The sequence below is a fragment of the Erpetoichthys calabaricus genome, chromosome 8 (assembly GCF_900747795.2).
Source record: "Erpetoichthys calabaricus chromosome 8, fErpCal1.3, whole genome shotgun sequence".
In the NCBI taxonomy this organism is placed as follows: Eukaryota; Metazoa; Chordata; class Cladistia; order Polypteriformes; family Polypteridae; genus Erpetoichthys; species Erpetoichthys calabaricus.
The window spans coordinates 64,721,695-64,737,297 of NC_041401.2; the positions used below are offsets into that span (position 1 = coordinate 64,721,695).

The 15,603-nt window shown below is 39.7% G+C and overlaps 1 protein-coding gene across 1 annotated transcript in view; it reads left to right on the forward strand.

Moving 5' to 3' along the window:
• dph1 (diphthamide biosynthesis 1) overlaps positions 1 to 15,603 on the forward strand; it is a 464,509-nt gene that overhangs the window by 352,122 nt on the left and 96,784 nt on the right. The window contains exon 9 of the mRNA XM_028806649.2: positions 3,922 to 4,022. Coding sequence (XP_028662482.1) covers positions 3,922 to 4,022 — 101 coding nt within the window. The remainder of the gene's footprint in view (positions 1 to 3,921; positions 4,023 to 15,603) is intronic.

Genomic DNA, 15,603 nt, shown 5'->3' on the forward strand with positions numbered 1-15,603 from the left:
GCTTCCGTGGCTTAACGCTACGGTTTGCTGACTTGGAGCACAGCTGCCCTACCGTGCAACAGAGACGTGAGTTCGATTCCCAGCTTTGAAGAAAGTGTTTTTTTTTCCTCAAACGGACATTGAATTTATAAATTGGTATGCACTGTAAATCGTTAACTTTAAAATGTCAATCGCGGTTATTTCTGTTGATTAATTCATGCTTTTTTACTGAGAGTCAGAACAGGAGCTTTTTCAGCTTATTCAGCTTCTGATCTGACTCAAACAGCGCCAGTATAACTTCACACCCAACCTGACGCTGTTTGTTTTCAAAAAATATTGCATTACTTCGACGATGTTTTGTGATTGGTACTATTAGCGTTAGGGGTGGGCGGTATGACCAAAATTCTATATCACAGTATTTTTCTAAATTATCCCGGTTTCACGGTATTTGACGGTATTTTTTTCCCCATGCATGAGTGGATGTTAAACACATTTTCCACTGCAATTACTGGCTAAGAATAACCTATTCCACTGTCAAGAGCATTGTACATTGTACAAAAAAACATTTTAATGTGCACACAAGTATTAATACAAGTTTGCATTGCCCCATAAAGTGATACTTTTCAAGGGGGTGGCACTAATGAAGAGAAGGAAATCACATTGCATGACAGATGCAGTCAAAATATAGAACCTTTTTATTTAACAAATTTTGCAAAAACTTAAATTATAATTTTTACAACATATTTTCAACCATCCAAAGAGGTATTTAGACTTAGGAAAATATCCAGAAGTGCTTGTCAAAAGTTGTATTGCAGTGAACATGTCTTAGAAAATGAATAAATAAATATTTTTTGTAAAACAACTACACTTTCTGTTAATGTTAACAATCTCTGTCCACTGACACGTTAAAGTGACTTTTTAAACAACTTTACCATCATTAAACTGCATAATATTTAAACTAATAAATAATAACAATAAAATAAATAATTGTATTATTACTGATAGTTGCACTATTACTTCAAGGCTTCAAAAGCCCAGGTGCATTACACAGTATTCACCAAATTAAAATAAAATAAAACAAGTGCAATCTTGGTGATGACATCTTTACCAACTGAACTATCATTTAGGCAAACTGCATTAATATGGACCTTGCTTCAAGCTAAGCTATATACATAAATAATACAACGGCAACTTGCATTTATAATTGTATTTGTGGTATAGCCCTACGGAATCGTATTAGGGCCACGGTGATGAAAAAAAAATACGGACACGGGGAAGAAAAAAAAAACTATACGTCGAGATTAAAGTCGACATTTCCACTCTATTCTCATAGTTTACTTTATAATTAAAGTAGAATGTCGTAAACTAAACTTCATCCTAAAATCATTGTTTAATTTACTAGATTTTCTCAAACCCCGTCATAAGTTAATGTAGCACATTAAATGCTTTGTGTTAAGTGTTCCCCGAGCTTCTTAAACTGACTTCCTCTCCACTAAGAGGAGGCACCGGCAGCGAGTATAGAAACAGTATTTACACATCTGACCTTTTAAAACTAAAGCATCTCCAGGCGACAGACGTGACTCATTTTTTCAGCTCTCTGTCCATTTTCACCACGCACCATTCCTATGCTACCGCCCACTATTTGGTGGTGTAGCAGTGAAAAAGAGCCCTAGTGTAACAAATCTGTGTTTAGCGGTGTAGCAGTGAAAAAGGTCCCCACTTGAACAGTTTCCCGCTGCGCCACGTTCCGAACGTCGTTTAGGCAATTTAAACCGGTGTTGCGGTATAAGAAAAATCCATATCACAAAAAAAATAAAAAACGGTTTTCGGTATGAACCGGTATACCGCCCAGCACTAATTTGCGTCATAAAATGATTTCTTCAAAACGTCACATATATTTGTCTCTTTCTTTTTTTAAAATGTGCGTTGTAGCACTCAGCAACTGGCCACCTGCATGTTCTTGCGCACACTGAATAAGACAGTGCTATATGCAATCATCAGATTCAAATGTTAACAGTTATATAGCACAGAATGGAAATCAGCAGTTCTTAGCATTCCACCACACAAGCTGTCATATCAACCGCCTACTGTAACTTGCTTTCTTTTTTCTTCGGTTATAGTCTTGAATAAAAGTGCACTTGTTTTGTTATACTTTTACATCAACATATGTTCCTGTGTTTGAGCAACATGGGCATGCTCAAAAAATACACGTATAATGCCACGAAAAGTGCATGCAGACACTTCAGTTCGCAAGCATTGGTAAGACAATGCAGTCACAAGTACACCGCAGAGCTTTAGCACATCTTTATGTGAAAACAGCATCAGATGGGGAGTGTCTGATGATTCCATATAGCGCTGAAGTTACTGCTCTTTACTATGCTTTCCTCTGCATGTCCTGGAGTACAAAAGAAACAGCATACAGCAACACGTGGGGACTGGCAATATTGGGGGAAAAAAACACGCGGTTGTATGTATCGTGATACACTGCAGAACTATAGCGCGTCTTTATGTGAAAACAGCAGTGTCAGCTGGGGGCGGTAGGGAAGGATCCTGAACGCGACTGAGACAATGAAAAGTGAATTAAAAAAAAAATAAAGCTAACCTTTACAAATATCATAAATTACACCGGCTATTACAGACTGAAATCAAATGTATCTTTTTATTCTAAAATAGTGAAAATAAGAACACTTCTCAAAAGGGAGTTGTGCAGGATCGAACTCATGACCTTCTGATTCCCAGTCAGCGACTGATACTGTTGTGCCACGGAAGCAGTGATAGGTAATGTGTGTCAATGTCGCACACTAAGGCGGTGGCTTTTTTTTTGTACCTTTTCTGAAAGTGTTTCTTTGATATTTGGACTTCAGGCTTCATACAGTATATAGTTTATGCCTACATTTTGTCATTTGCTACTAGAATATATAAAACGTTTCTGTTTTAACAAAGTGTTTACACAGATTATTGTAGAAATGCAACACATATGAAATGCGTATGTTCCAAATAACAATCTATTATTTCTACTCTAAAACTCCACTTCACTCCCAGATAATCAATCAAGGCATGAGCTGGGAAAATCTCTTTTACGTTCTAAGTCGTTGGGGGGATGAAATAGCCGGAAGCTGGCAGCTTGTCTTTATCAGTACATTTAGATGACAAAAGACGCTGGCAGAGAGGTGAGAACGGTTTTAAGAAGCGATTTAAGGTGGGCCAGATCTACGAGTTTTTTCGTAGGCTCTGGTAATTCTAGTGTTAAGGAATAAGAAACAACTAAGGGACCTGAGTCACGTTAATTAAAACGAAGGTAAAAAGAAGTAAATTAGTAGTAAAAACAGCTCACTAATGAAGAAGATGGTTAGAATGAAAACCTGCAGCCACTGCGGCCCTCCAGGACTGGAGTTCGACACCCATGATGTGGACGACTGTGTGTATGTGTGTGTGTGTCATTTACCTAATAAATAGATAACAGCGGGATGCACTGTGGGATGAAGGCAAGTTGGAGGACGCAATGTCATTCTCTAGGCAATGTTCTGCTGGGAAATTTTGGGTCCTGGCATTCATGTGGATCTTACTTTGACGCATATCACCTATGTAAAAATTGTTGCAGACCACAAAAATCCCTTCATTGCAGTTGTATTCCCTGATAGTTGTAGCCTCTTTCACAAGGATAATGTGCCCTGCCATATTAGAAAAATTGTTTAGGAATGGTTTGAAGTATTCTATCTATCTATCTATCTATCTATCTATCTATCTATCTATCTATCTATCTATCTATCTATCTATCTATCTATCTATCTATCTATCTATCTATCTATCTATCTATCTATCTATCTATCTAAGTGCAAACTTTGTAAATTCATCTAAATGTATTAGAATCTAAATAGGTATGCTAAAATATGTTGGTGCAGCCATTTAATTTTCTTTTGTTTTTCTTCTGTCCTTTTGCAGCACCTAGAAGCACATCTTAAGGCACTAGGACGGCAAATTATTCGTGTCCTGATGTCGGAAATCTTTCCACAAAAGTTGGAACAGTTCTCAGAGATAGATGTGTAAGAAATATATTTGGATTCAGTCATGATTTATATCAGGTGACATTTGTGTTCTGATTATGCCCAGAACTTGGATAGATCAATGTTGTTTAACTGATAACATTAATCAAAAAATTAACCACTCTTATAGGCTCGTTTCCACTTAAAAGTAATAGACCAGTATCACAGTTAGTACATGCTCACTTTTTTGCAGTAAAGATTGTAGCAGATATAATCCACTCTTGATTTCCTAAATACCTTGTGAAAGGGTACAGCCCGGACACAGACAGGCAGACACGTTCCAAGCCATCACCACAAGTTTATTCATAATCCTAATATTTACAAGTCACTACTATATATACAATGTCCTATGTGCACCGCCACCAAACACCCCCCACAGTCTCGCAACAGTCCAGGCTTCTCTTCTAAGCCACCTCACTTTCCTTCTCACACTTCAGGCCTCTCTTCGCCCACCTCCTTCTCCGACCTTGTCCACCTCCTCACCGGACTCCAGTCTTAGTTATCGGGAGGCGGACCCTTTTATAGGCAGCCGAATGCCGACCACACCCAGCCACCTGTGACAACCTCTAAATAAAGAGTGTGTTAATTTCCCTCTCAATTATTCTCCCTTTCTTGGTCAAGGGTAAAGTATATTATTTTTGAGTTTTTTTTTTTGAAGTTTTGTTATGGCTTCTAGACTCTCTAGAACATCTTGTCTACTTCTGTTAAACTGTGCTTAGACATGTTTTTTGTTTTAGAATTCAAATACTTTTGCATATAACTGCTGCAATTAAGATTCATTTTACCAGGTCTAAACTCTTAAGAACTTTATACAGATTTGTTAATATCAAATGTTAGAGCTATTCTATTCTTGATTTTTGCAAGCTTGCAACAAGAACTTTACTATAATACAGCCAACAGAATTTCCTTAGACAGTGGGTCTCAGTTGTAGTGCAGAGAGAAGTTCAGATGTATCAGAAATACTATGGAATTATCTGAGTACTTTTCTGTATACATTTTTCCCCCCAACAGGGGCTAATATTAGTTCACTGGAATTCACTACTCTTGAACATGCTACATACAATTATACATGAGTAAAACATTCCTGCCATAGATTAATTCTTGCTTTTCTTAGTGACTTGGCTTTTATTGATGGTCATTGCAAACACAATTTTAGAGAAAAGTGTATTCTTTTGAATTCAAACAGGTAACTAGTAGTAATAATGGGAATTTTAGATACAAGTATGATTTTACCTTGTAGCAGATCCTGCAAAAGTGGTAGTTTCAGTAAGATTTGAATGTAACTTAATACATATAACAGTGATGTTTACTGACTGTGCATTTACATGTCCCACATAATGAACTGAAAGTTTTAAGCATTGTACAATTAAGAACAGGTGAAAAGTAATAATATGAACTACAGTATGTCACTCCTGGCTTGTGTTGTACATAGGGCTTGAAGTGGGCTGGTGTACAGTACCTGCAGTTCTCTATTTCTGCTTTCCTGACAGAAGTATAGTGGCAGCCCTGTTCTTTGCAATATGTGTGTATTTTTCCACCAAAGCGCTACCCCAAAACCTCCTGTTCTTTGAAGTGTATGTATATAAGAGCATTAGTGCTCACCAATCAAATCTGGTTTTAATTTGTATTTTTTAATTTAATCTGATTTTAATGTATTTTATACATTTCATCTAGCTTTCTTTCATCCACTTCACATTTCATTTTTATGCAGCTCACCACATAATCTCTTTTTTTGTCTGGGGCAGCTGCCCTTTTCCACTTGCCACCAGGCTCATTTTTTTGTGCGATTACAACTACTGTTGGCCAATAGCAGTGTTCACCTTGCAATTTTCATTTACATTAACTGCATGACCCATTTCTCCATGCGATCACTGCTGAAGCAAAAAGGGTCATTAGATAGATAGATAGATAGATAGATAGATAGATAGATAGATAGATAGATAGATAGATAGATAGATAGATAGATAGATAGATAGATAGGTAGGTAGGTAGGTAGGTAGGTAGGTAGGTAGGTAGGTAGGTAGGTAGGTAGGTACGTACGTAGGTACGTACGTACGTACGTACGTACGTACTTTATTAATCCCAAGGGGAAATTCACATACTCCTGCAGCAGCATACCAATAAAGAAAATATTAAATTAAACAGTGATAACAATGCAGGTATACAGACAGACAATAACTTTGAATAATGTTAACGTTTACCCAAGGGGTGGAATTGAAGAGTCACATAGTGTGGGGGAGGAACGATCTCCTCAGTGTGTCAGTGGAGCAGGAAAGTGACAGCAGTCTGTCACTGAAGCTGCTTCTCTGTCTGGAGATGATACTGTTCAGCGGATTCAGTGGATTCTCTATTATTGACAGGAGCCTGCTCAGTGCCCGTCGCTCTGCCACAGATGTCAAACTGCCGAGCTCCGTGCCTACAATAGAGCCTACCTTCCTCACCAGTTTGTCCAAACGTGAGGCGTCCCTCTTCTTTATGCTGCCTTCCCAGCACACCACCGCGTAGAAGAGGGCGCTCACCTCAACCGTCTGATAGAACATCTGCAGCATCTTATTGCAGATGTTGAAGGACGCCAGCCTTCTAAGGAAGTATAGCCGGCTCTGTCCTTTCTTACACAGAGCATCAGTATTGGCAGTTCAGTCCAATTTATCATCCAGCAGAACTCCCAGGTATTTATAGTTCTGCATCCTCTGCACACAGTCAACTCTGATGATCACGGGGTGCATGAGGGGTCTGGACCTCCTAAAATCCACCACCAGCTCCTTGGTTTTGCTGGTGTTCAGGTGTAGGTGGTTTGAGTAGCACCATTTAACAAAGTCCTTGATGAGGTTCCTATACTCCTCTTCCTTCCCACTCCTGATGCAGCCCACGATAGCAGTGTCATCAGCGAACTTTTGCACGTGGCAGGACTCCAAGTTGTATTGGAAGTCCGATGTATATAGGCTGAACAGGACCGGAGAAAGTACAGTCCCCTGCGGCACTCCTGTGTTGCTGACCACAATGTCAGACCTGCAGTTCCCGAGACGCACATACTGAGGTCTGTCTTTAAGATAGTCCATAAGATATTAAGATAAGATATTAAGCATAACCCACTAGCCAAAGCCTTTTTAACAAAAAATATCAAGAAATAAAAAAAACACGTCAGCTAAATTTTTTCTATAACATAACCAAATTTTAGTCAAATCTGTAAAAAAAAAAAAAAAAAAATCAGCATTTTTGAGATTTTGGGCTATTTAGTTTTTCTGGGGGTGGGGTTACCCATAATTATTGATTTTTCAACTGTTTTTGTTGATCAGAGAGTGTAAAAATATATATCTATCTAATAAAATCCCTGTGTGCGTCCAGGTGTCTGTGTGTGGGTGTCTTCTGATGAAGTGCGCATGCGCGGGGCACGGTGCAATGTGCGATATTACTGTCAGAGAAAGTTACAGGCGTTTTACAGAAATACAAACCAGTATTACTGCGAGAGGAAATTAAAGGTACACAATACAGTGACGCATATTACAGCCACATACAAGCCAGTATTACTGTCAGAGAAAATTAAAGGCATATTACTGACGCGCTCACCTGTATTACCGCCAGAGAAAATTAAAGGTATATTACGGACGTACAAGCCAGCAGACGTACAAGACAGTATTACTGTCACAGAAAATTAAAGACACACAGTACACGGCGGCAGCCCACAAAGAACGGTCAGCTCAGCAAGTAAACATCAACAAAAAAAAGGCTGAAAGACGAAGAAAAATACGAGCAACAAAAAGAATGAGGTCAAAGTCCCTTGGCATTTATTATAGACTGTTCCTACTAAAGTTTATGCACTACTGTTCTAGCGCCCGTTATTGTAACGGGCTTAATGACTAGTATGTGTATAAATATATATATATAAATATATATATATATATATATATATATATATATATACATACACACACACACTGCATATAAAGTGCAGTTGACTTGGTCATTTTCACAGTCACTGATCATTCCTTGGGTGGGGGGGGGGGCTGGGGGTGGAACAGGAAGTGACATGTCCAGGGCCAGACTCAGGCAGAATTTCCTGTGTTTGATCTTCAGAAATGTCAGAGGAAGGATTAGTGCAACCTGCAGCCCTGCAACATATATATATGTATGTATGTATGTATGTATGTATGTAGGATTGGCTCCAGCAGACCCCTGTGACCCTGTGTTCAGATTCAGCGGGTTGGAAAATGGATGGATGGATATATGTGTGTATATATATATATATATATATATATATATATGTGTGTATATGTAGACAAACAATATTGTAGCCAGAATCATTGACTCAATTTGCATTAAAACTGACTTTGGATAGCATCCTATTTATTATCTCCAATACAATAGAGGATGGAACATTAAGCTAACTAATTAATTTCTTGTCTCCATCCTCACTGGTTTATCATAAACTCCTTGTGTTTGAAAAACAAGTCAACTGTTTTAATGTTTCCAATTTTGTAAGTTCTCCTTGGCCTCTACTAATTAAATTGTAGTTATTAATACACTATCCACTATCACTGACTGGATACACCCATGAAGATAATGTAGACAGTGCTACAATCTATATAGTTTTCTCAAAAATCACATTGCTAGGCTAGCAGATGTTATTTTTTTGAATGCAATTGCATACTATAGTCAGTGACATGTGATAAAACAAATTACATTAAGGAGATCCTGTCAAACATCGTGTACATTTTTTGGCAGGCATGCCTGGTGCTGTTTTCCAACAACATTTTGCCTAGACTCACATAACTGACATCTTCTAGGAATGCTTTTGTAATTTCAAAACATTTCCCTGTCTCATAACAAAGCATACTGTATATGAAATATTATAGAGGAGTAGTTACATAATGGGCGGCATGGTGGCGCAGTGGGTAGCGCTGCTGCCTCGCAGTTGGGACACCTGGGGACCTGGGTTCGATTCCCGGGTCCTCCCTGCGTGGAGTTTGCATGTTCTCCCCGTGTCTGCGTGGGTTTCCTCCGGGCGCTCCGGTTTCCTCCCACAGTCCAAAGACATGCAGGTTAGGTGGATTGGCGATTCTAAATTGGCCCTAGTGTGTGCTTGGTGTGTGTGTGTGTCCTGCGGTGGGTTGGCGCCCTGCCTGGGATTGGTTCCTGCCTTGTGCCCTGTGTTGGCTGGGATTGGCTCCAGCAGACCCCCGTGACCCTGTGTTCGGATTCAGCGGGTTGGAAAATGGATGGATGGATGGATAGTTACATAATATTTGACTAGATGTGCCACAGGATGCTATAATTTTAAAATATTTCAGCACTCCTAATGTAAAGACTTCTTTGGGTTAAACGTATACCTATGTTACATATTTATCAGTTTACTTAGGCTCTTTTCACCACAATCTATATTGGCTACCCAGTTGTGCTTATTGTATACTGTTTCATAGAAACCACTTTAGTTAGTTAGTTTAATTCCTTCTCAGCAGGAAATTTGTTTTTTTACAGAAGCTCTGTAAATAAATACATACATAACTAGAGAGATAATAAATACACACACACAATATGGTCTGAACACTCACCGGAATGACTAAAAAGGAAGAAAATTTAAAAAGAAAGAAACCTCTGACTTGACATTCACAGTTATTGTGAGGTATTATGCAGATGTACTGCTGTTGGTATATAGGAAACCCCAGTAATGTATCTTCTCATGAATAATTTGCTGACTGAAAGTACTCAGTGTTAGTGTGTCATGGAGAAAATGTACAACATTGTTCATAATGACACTCAGTTTTGTTTTTAATTATCTCCTTTGTTACTGCCTCCATGGGATTTGGAATGTGTCCCTAAACTGAGCCTGCCCTTCTATTTGGCTTGTTGTCATAAATATAGAGTCACCTGGGAATTTCTGCAAGTGACATGACCTGGTGTTATATTTATCGTCTGGTGTACAAAGTGAAGAAAAAAAGGAGACAGGCAACCTCCCTGTAGTGTTCTAGTATTGCTCACATTCGTATCAAAAATACAGTCCTTGAGTCTAGAGGCAGATAGATAATTGTATCCCCCACTCCAGTCTTTGCCCGATAGGCAAATTGCAGTGAGTCCAGGTGGTCTACCACATGAGGACTCATAAAGACCAGGACCAGCCTCTCAAAGGCCTTCCATGATGTTAGGCGTAAGTGCCACTGGTCTGTAGTCATTAAGTGAAGAGGTTCCTGTCTTCTTTGAAATAGGAACAATGCAGGATGTTTTCCACAGCAGCAGCACTTTCTAGAACCATGGGGACAGACTGAACAGGTGACAGAAGATACCACAAAGTTGGTCAACACAGTCCTTAAGAACTCAAGGACTGATTCCTTCTGATCCTGCAGCTTTTCCTGTGTATAGCTTCCACAATGCCAAAATCCTTCAATATCATCCCCGTGCAACGTAACACATTACTTCCTCGTATGTCAGTTAGAAGCAGTCAGTCAGAGCCGTTTCAGCCTCCATGCACCACTTCCTTGCTATTCTGGTGGTGAAAAGTTGCCATCTAAAAATAGGCTCGTACCTGGGAATACAGTAATCCCTCCTCCATCGCGGGGGTTGCGTTCTAGAGCCACCCACGAAATAAGAAAATCCGCGAAGTAGAAACCATATGTTTATATGGTAATTTTTATATTGTCATGCTTGGGTCACAGATTTGCGCAGAAACACAGGAGGTTGTAGAGAGACAGGAACGTTATTCAAACACTGCAAACAAACATTTGTCTCTTTTTCAAAAGTTTAAACTGTGCTCCATGACAAGACAGAGATGACAGTTCTGTCTCACAATTAAAAGAATGCAAACATATTTTCCTCTTCAAAGGAGTGCGCGTCAGGAGCACAGAATGTCAGAAAGAGAGAGGAAAGCAAACAAATCAATAGGGCTGTTTGACTTTTAAGTATGCGAAGCACTGCGGCACAAAGCTGTTGAAGGCGGCAGCTCACACCCCCTCCGTCAGGAGCAGACAAAGAGAGAGAGAGACAGAGAAAAACAAACAAGCAAAAATCAATACGTGCCCTTCGAGCTTTTAAGTATGCGAAGCACCGTGCAGCATGTCGCTTCACGAAGCAGCTACACAGAAGGTAGCAATGTGAAGATAATCTTTCAGCATTTTTAGACGAGCGTCCGTATCGTCTAGGTGTGCAAACAGCCCCCCTGCTCAATCCCCCTACATCAGGATCAGAGAAAGTCAGCGCAAGAGAGAGAGAGAGAAAAGTAAGTTGGGTTTCTTCTCAGCCATCTGCCAATAGCGTCCCTTGTATGAAATCAACTGGGCAAACCAACTGAGGAAGCATGTACCAGAAATTAAAAGACCCATTGTCCGCAGAAATCCGCGAACCAGCAAAAAATCTGCGATATATATTTAAATATGCTTACATATAAAATCCGCGATAGAGTGAAGCCGCGAAAGGCGAAGCACGATATAGCGAGGGATCACTGTACGATGAATCAGATTGTGGTCTGATCTGCCCAAAGGAGCCAGTAGTTAACACTTAAAGGTATCTTTATGACTTGAATAGTGCAGGTCCAGCTTGTCATTTCCTTGAGTAGAACAAGACACAAACTGATAGAAGTGTGTCATATAACTTTGTCACATGGATGAAGTCACCACATATTATAATTGAAGGGTCATAATGAGTCATCATTAAAGTGTTGGTAACAGAGTGAATCATTTCCATTTCAGTGTCTCCATTTGCAGAGAGACGAATATAAACAATAATAAGACAAAGTAATTTATCTCCATGAGCAAATGATGTGGATGAATTCCAACAGCCAGCATTTCAGTGTATGAATTACAAATTATAGTTTTAATTGTAATATGCTCCCTTGAATACCATTCTTTGTTCGCATTGAAAGCTAGTCTCCTTCCTGTATTTTTTTTTACACCGTTCTTGGTCTCTGTCTGCACACATGCGATGAAATCCATCTAGCCTTAACACAGTGTCAAGTATATCAAGTTAAACCCTGATCTCTGTAAAACACAAAATGCCACTGTACTTGTATGCTTCATGACCTGATATGAGAGCAGACAGTTCATTCATCTTATTTGACAGTGAGCGAACATTGCCCATTACATTGGATGGTAGACCAGTTCTGAAACATTTTTGCCTTGCTCCCATTCCCACTTCGGCACATCACCCTCTCTGTTTTTGGACAAATAATTCTTGCAGCACAGTGAAACTAAGTTGCTTGGGCACTCACAATCATAGCTGTTTATGGGAGTATTTAATAAACCGCACTTTTGTTTTTTCAGTGTCTCTTATAATTACAGATGTTACAAACATAAGGCAGCTTTCGGGTTATCTCCTCTACCCCATCCAAGTTTGCAACTCAGCATTTAAAGTGCAGTCAAGACAAGCCGGTGCCTGGGTCTGTGTGCATTGCAGTTCTTCGGTATAGCAATTTTTATAGTGAGGTTTCCCATAGCCTGTGCATTTGCATGCTTCTATTAATCAAGCTTTTGTTAATATAAATATCTCAAATTTTAAAAAGATTCTGATCTTATAATTGTCATTTTTATTTATTAACGATTCATTTACAGTCTATTAATTATTCATCTCTAAAGAGTTATCAAAAACATGGCTAAAGGTCTATTCAATAATTGCCAGCAACAAAGATTAAATTGTTTTGCATTGTAGGCACCATTAGAATCCACGTTTCTCTAGTGCAGGGGTGGGCAAACTACGGCCCACGGGCCAAATCCGGCCCGTTGGTCTTTTTTATCTGGCCCGCCAAAGATTGGTACAAAATTGCCCAAATCAAATCATATCATAATTATGACTGCATTCATTTGACCTTGTCCTGTAATGCCTGGCATTCCACCAGGTGGCGCATTAGGTGCAGTGATACATTGACTTGATTTTGCGGAGCCCGGGTTACTCTCTGTTATTACTCTGCTACTGCTCTGAACCCAGTTGACAGTGAGTGCCGAGTGTTTAATAAGGAATGGACAACTAAATACTTTTTCACTGAAGTCCGGTCAAAGGCTGTATGTCTTATTTGCCAAGAAACCGTTGCGGTTTTAAAGGAATACAACATCAGCCGTCACTTTTCCACCAAGCATGCTAATTACGCTAACAACCAGTCAACGCAAGAACGGACGGCTACCGCTCAGAGGTTGGCAGCTAGTTTGCAAGCTCAGCAAAACACCTTTATCCAACAAACTGCCATCCAAGATTCAAGCACGAAGGCAAGTTATGTGCTGGCATTCAAATTAGCAAAGACCAGCAAGCCTTTCTCCGAAGGGGAGTTTCTCAAAGAGTGCATGGTAGAGACAGCAGGTATCTTGTGTCCTGAGAGCAAGAACAAATTTGAAAAAATTAGCTTATCACGCAGGACAGTGACTTGCCATGTTGAGCTAATTGACGAAGACTTAGCTAGCAAGTTAAATAAGTGGAGTCATTTACATTATGTTCCTTGGCACTGGACGAAGTAATGACATAAAGGACACCGCTCAGCTTTTAATGTTTATCAGAGGGATTAATGACAATTTTGAGATAACGGAGAAGTTTTTGGCCATGGAATTCCTAAAGGGGAAAACGCGGGGAGGGGACTTGTATGACAGCGTGTCGGGGGTCATAAATAGGCACAAGCTACCTTGGAGTATGCTCACCAACGTTACCACAGATGGATCGCCAAATGTGACTGGAAAAAACATAGGGTTGCTCAAAAGAATCCAGGAGAGGGTGAAGGAGGACAACCCTGAGCAGGAGGTAATTTTCTTACACTGCCTAATCCACCAGGAAGCACTGTGTAAATCCGTATTGCAGCCTGACTACGTAGTGAAGCCAGATAGATAGATAGATAGATAGATAGATAGATAGATAGATAGATAGATAGATAGATAGATAGATAGATAGATAGATAGATACTTTATTAATCCCAATGGGAAATTCACAAGTTTTTAAGTTTTACAAGTTGTAAAACTCGTTAACTTTATTCGAGCGAGGGAACTTCAGCATCGTCAGTTTATTAAGTTTCTTGAAGAAATTGACGCTAATCACCAGGACTTGCTTTACCACTCCAATGTCCGCTGGTTAAGTTTGGGGAAAGTATGTCGACGAGTGTGGGAGTTCAAACAGGAGATTATCTCATTTTTGGAGCTACTTGAGAAAGCTGACGATTTTCCTGAGCTGAGTGACACAGATTGGCTTTGTGATTTAGCTTTTGCTGTGGACATACTGACACACATGAATGAGCTGAACGTGAAGCTACAAGGGAAATACCAGCTTGTGCATGAAATGTTTACACAAATGTTAGAGCCTTCAAAACCAAGCTAGCTTTATTCTCAAAGCAAATGTCAAACAACTCATTCACTCATTTCCCCACACTGGCTACAATGAAAGAGGCCCCTCGACTTGTGAAAAAATACAGGAAATCACTGGACGACCTGCATAGAGAATTTTGCCGTCAGTTCTCTGATTTTGGAAAAATTTACAAGTCACTTCAGCTGGTGTCATGTCCCTTCACACAGGACCCTGAAACGGCGCCACAGGAGTTGCAGTTGGAACTGATTGATCTCCAATGTGACACCGTCTTAAAGGAGAAGTTCAACTCTCTTAAACTGGATGAGTTTTATGCTTCATTAAGCACAGCCAAATTTCCAAACATCCAGAAGATGGCACAGAGGATGTTGGTGCTGTTTGGCTCTACGTATGTGTGTGAACAGACTTTTAGTGTGATGAACACCAACAAAGCACCCCACAGATCCCAGTTGAGTGATAAACACCTCAGATCTGTTCTGAGAATGGCCACAACAAAACTAACACCAGACTTCGATGCACTGGCAAAAAAGGGTGATCAACAACACTGTTCCCACTAAAAGTGAATGTAAATATTAACACTGTAATGCCTTTTTTATGTTTATGTTTGATATGTATGCATCTAGTGCTGGCCTGGCCTGTCTGTCAAATTTTAAAAGTCAATGTGGCCCCTGAGCCAAAAAGTTAGCCCACCCCAGCTCTAGTGTGTATTCATTAATTATTCTATTTCATGAACAGCTAACATGTAAAGAGGCTTTCACACTGGCTCTACCTTTCTGGTTGTAGTTTGCCCAGTGTGATGTTTTGTTGTAGCCTACATATTGCAAGGGTCTGTTGACTCTGTTGATAAGCATTAAGAATCCACAGTGCAAGCTCAAATAGATACAGTGACATACTAGTTACGGGAGTTTTAAACTGACAGTAACTTATGGTTCCCAGAGCATTTACAATGTTTTTGCTCAATATAACTTAACATAACCCTCTCAAACCTGCATAATTCATTCAGGGTTTCAGGGGACATAGCATATTCCTACTGCATCAACCACAAGGCCATCTCAGGGCTCACTCGTACATTCACACTGTGGGGACCAATTAAAAATTTCTCAAACCCTTATATGTACTATTTTGGGATCTGGGCTGATTTTGCTCAATATGCCGACAATAATTTCCCATTACTGTACTGGAAACAAAACTACACTGTAAACTGTCTTCCAATTACTTGATCTCCCCTCCACCAAGGAACATTTTACACCAGTAGTACTCAACCCACGACTTGCGAGTCACACATGGTTCAGAGTCCAGTTGTACGTGTTTTAAGTCCTACTTA